General features: G+C 35.0%; 1 protein-coding gene across 4 annotated transcripts in view; it reads right to left on the bottom strand.

Moving 5' to 3' along the window:
• Positions 1-212: 212 nt before the first annotated feature.
• PLEKHA5 (pleckstrin homology domain containing, family A member 5) overlaps positions 213-3,918 on the bottom strand; it is a 249,438-nt gene continuing 245,732 nt past the window's right edge. For 3 of the 4 annotated variants that reach the window (XM_008568651.1, XM_008568652.1, XM_008568649.1), the window contains 2 exons: positions 3,080-3,185; positions 213-1,081 (listed from right to left, as the gene is read on the bottom strand). In XM_008568651.1, the coding sequence (XP_008566873.1) occupies positions 3,091-3,185 (95 nt within the window). In that variant the 3' untranslated portion in view covers positions 213-1,081; positions 3,080-3,090. The remainder of the gene's footprint in view (positions 1,082-3,079; positions 3,186-3,918) is intronic. The other variant, XM_008568650.1, reaches the window with a different exon arrangement.

Here is a 3,918-nt window from a genome sequence, read left to right as displayed (position 1 = left end):
TCTGTCATTAAAAGCATGTGATTGTGGCTGTTAATTTATCTCTCTGGGCCTCAAGTTCCTCAACTGGGACACAGGAAGGTTGGACAGACAAGGCCCTTTTATGATGCTGTCTAGGATTGTAAAATTAAACAGACTACTTTTTCTACTAGAAGTCTCTTGAGTCTCAGACTTTCCATTTTAGATGGAAAGAACAAAAATTCTAACACAACTGATTTAAGAACATCAACATTTATTTAACATGATAAAAAAGAAATGAGATATGAACATTTGCATTTAAACAATAGTAAGTAGCTTTAATACATTACATTTGCTCATTGTATAATATATACACAATGAACATAATTACATTTGTACACAAACTAAGTACTGGAATTGAAAACCTGCTTATTGCTGTACACATCTATTCCAATGAAGTATAAGACCAGTACTTCAAAATCCCTACACTTTAATTGTCTTTTTTTCTTAAAGAAAAAGTAAGCGATAACATTTTGTTTAAGCTGACAAGAGTGTGGCAGTAACTGCTGACATTGCAATCTGACTGAGAAGGAATTATAGCAGAAAACAGGACATAACTTCACTCAGCAATAATAAAATGGCACATTTTAAATATATATATAAAATTTTTACAAATCAAGTGTGAAACAAAGCACTGCAGTAGCCAAAATGGGAAATAAAAAAAAGGAAAATAAGCTTCATTGGAAATAACAACTAACTTTATGTACTGAAAAGCCAAAAGAAATATAAATTCACCCAGACTTAAGAAACATCAAAATCTGGAAATCAGCAACTAAGTAAGCTCTGACTACAGACCACACATTAAAAAGCACCTTTACTTATGTGCTTTGAAATCATAGCAGCAAGCTGGTGTCAGAATAATAACCTTGAGATTACGGAGTGTACATATGGGCCATTAAAGCTATTTTGGAATAAACATTTTCCAGAAGTGATAAAACGATGCTCTGTGGCCAAAAGCATCAGAACTATGAATTTCATAGATTTAAAATATACTGTACAATATCTTCTTACACTGCTGAAGGTCCATGTCTTTAGCTTTGAATGGTTTCAATACAAGTCAGTTTAGCTGAAAAATAAGAGAGGGAAAATTACTTTGACACCTGCAAAGTTAATGAACGACCATCTCCCAAAGTAACTAAGGGTGACATTCTATAACAATAGAACTGACAAGCATGGCCATGAAAATCCTAAAACATAATACAATTAAAGGACATTTTTCTTCATTTCCATAAGCTTAATTCACAAAGCAAAGAAACAGAAAGCAATTAAGTAGCAATTCAGAATAAAAAATGTACCCAAACTTGTGGAATGCAAAAGATCAACAAAATGAGCAAAGATTTGCATAACTTCATTAAAATATGTAATAATATATTGAGCTGCCTATACGGCAGTGTTATCTGTAAAGCTTTCCTAAGTCCTGCCAAAACTACTAGTTCAAAAGGATGACATACGCACAATAGGAAGATAAAAATAATGCCAGTTTTCATGCCACTAGTTGTTTGTGGTGGCTGTGTACCATGAGACTAGAAAATATCCAGCAATAACTGTACCTCATTATAGTATGTGATGTCACTGGCTCTTGGAATAAAAATAAAACAAAATAAGATCCAATAAGAACATCTTTTATTATTGAAATGGTCTGTATAAAATGAATTGTAACCTATTTATTGAACCATGAATGGCTCTTAATGTACATTTCTCCACTAAGATAGACAGAGGCCATCTATCAACTCTTTGTACAGGAGAAATCAAATGACTATAACGCTTACTTTTCCTATGTCTGGTGTAATTCTGTCACCAGTAGCATCTGTCACTTCTAAACATACTTAAGTTAAAGTTTAAATACATGAGTGACAGAGGCAAGACATAGGTAAGACTGTAACAAATAGGTTGTCTGTAACTCCAATAAGCACTTTAATACTGAAAAGACACCAACCGACAACAAATAAAAGACTCTTCTAGGCTCCAGGTAGACATAATCTCAAATAAAAGGCATAACTATTACAAGATGACATCAATCTTTCTGGCTGAAAAGAAGGACACAGATTATAGCTGCTACAAAAAGGTGCAAATAGAGGTAGATTCTAGAAAATAAGCACTACTGGATAAACTTAGTCAAGTTAGTATTTGTACTCATTTGTTTTGAGAATCTAAAAATCCAAGGAGATATTAGTAACAATGCTCATAATATATTCTATGTTTTTGTGACTTATAAATATTTAACAGAAATTGGTGGTAATCCTACAGCACCAAACATCACTACAAATAGTAGATACCATGAGGAAAAAAATGCAGAAAAAGGCATAAAATTCTCACTCTATACCTCATAGCCTTTCTAAAAAGTATTTTTAAAAAGTGTCTATTGACAAGTGCAAAATTAAAGGTTAAAAATTAGCAATTGTCTATAAACTTTAAAAGTAAAAACTTAGAAAATCATTCTCAATTCTAAAACTGTGGTCTAAGGAATATCGTTGAAGAAAAGCTTCCTTCGTCTCCCTATCCCCATCCACGGCTTTTTTAGTAGCTACCTGCCTGACTTAAAAAATTCAATTATTTAGAAATAATTTCTAAAAGATCTTCAAGATTTTAACATTCCATCATTGATGGCTGTATCATAAACATATCTTTGTCCTTTAAAATAATTAACAGATTCCCAATGAGGCAGACATGTCACACTAACTGTAAAAACATTACACAATTAGCACGTAATGACTTAAACAGAATTCTCAGCTCTGACTATGGAATGGAGTGTTAAGTGGAAGCACAGCTGCAAAACACTGTGAGGCTTGTCTTGGCACTGGCATACCCTCCAAGTTTTGCTGTTTTCACAGATGATGAAATAAGAGACAGAGAAAATGCTGTCACACAGCAGATCACTGGAAGGGCCAATGATGGATATGTGAGTTACTGCGCATGGTCTAAATACGTGGCCTACTTGCTCTACCAACTCTCTCCAATGCACGGTCCAGAATTAATCTCAGTTTTGATTCACTAAACCAACAAACGAGTAGAATTCTAGTGAAAAACTAACTGCAAAGCACAGATGCAAAGGGAGACCACGTACTTCTTCTGGGACTACACACACATGAAATGTGATCCTTCTGTGAGCTGCGGCTGAGTGGATGGAACTGGAGACGCCGAGGACTCAGGAGACGGGGACAGACTTTTCACTAAAACACACCAAGAAAACGTGAGAAGCTAAAAAATCTTTGAGATATATTTGGATGAATCCTGACACTGAGATCCCACAACAATTAGAAGGTGTTTTGGGAAGGAAGGAATATCTGTATTTGGGTTCTGCTGTAATGTTCTAAATCTGGCAACTGATTATTCAGTATGAAGTGTTTCCTGAAGACTGCTTAAAAATTCTTTTCTTTCAGGTTAATTTTCGGGTGTCTGTCAGTGAGTTCTGATAGGTCTTTTTTAGTTCCATGCAGCTAAATACTATAGATGATTTAAATTTTGTGGGTTTAATACTACTACACCACTTTGATTCAGACCTGCTGTATAATAACCAAAAGCGGCCAGTGACAATTTTCTTAAAAAAGTGAGAAATCCTGTGCACACTGCCTTATAAGTGATAGAGGCAAAGGAAAAGACAGTGCTTAGTGTTTATTACAAGGGAACATGACTGATGACATAAATTTGCATGTTACACGTGTATAGGATACAGAAAATGTCCTGCCCAGAACTCCATGCTCTTCCTTAGTCCTGAATAATAACATTTCATTGTTCTTACCCTTCTGCAAAAGGGCGGGAGTGATTACTAGGAATGGTTTTTTGCTTATGGACTACAAGAAGCAAAGGTAATAAAATGCACTAGTGGTATGATCCTCCCCTCCTCGCCCCCCCCCCCCCCCCCCCCCCCAACCCAAAAAAAGGAAAAAAAAAAAAAAAAAAAAA

Source organism: Galeopterus variegatus, unplaced genomic scaffold, assembly GCF_000696425.1.
Source record: "Galeopterus variegatus unplaced genomic scaffold, G_variegatus-3.0.2 Scaffold428, whole genome shotgun sequence".
Lineage (NCBI taxonomy): Eukaryota > Metazoa > Chordata > Mammalia > Dermoptera > Cynocephalidae > Galeopterus > Galeopterus variegatus.
The sequence above is the reverse complement of the archived record's forward strand: the minus strand, read 5'-3'. Positions and strand labels throughout refer to the sequence as shown.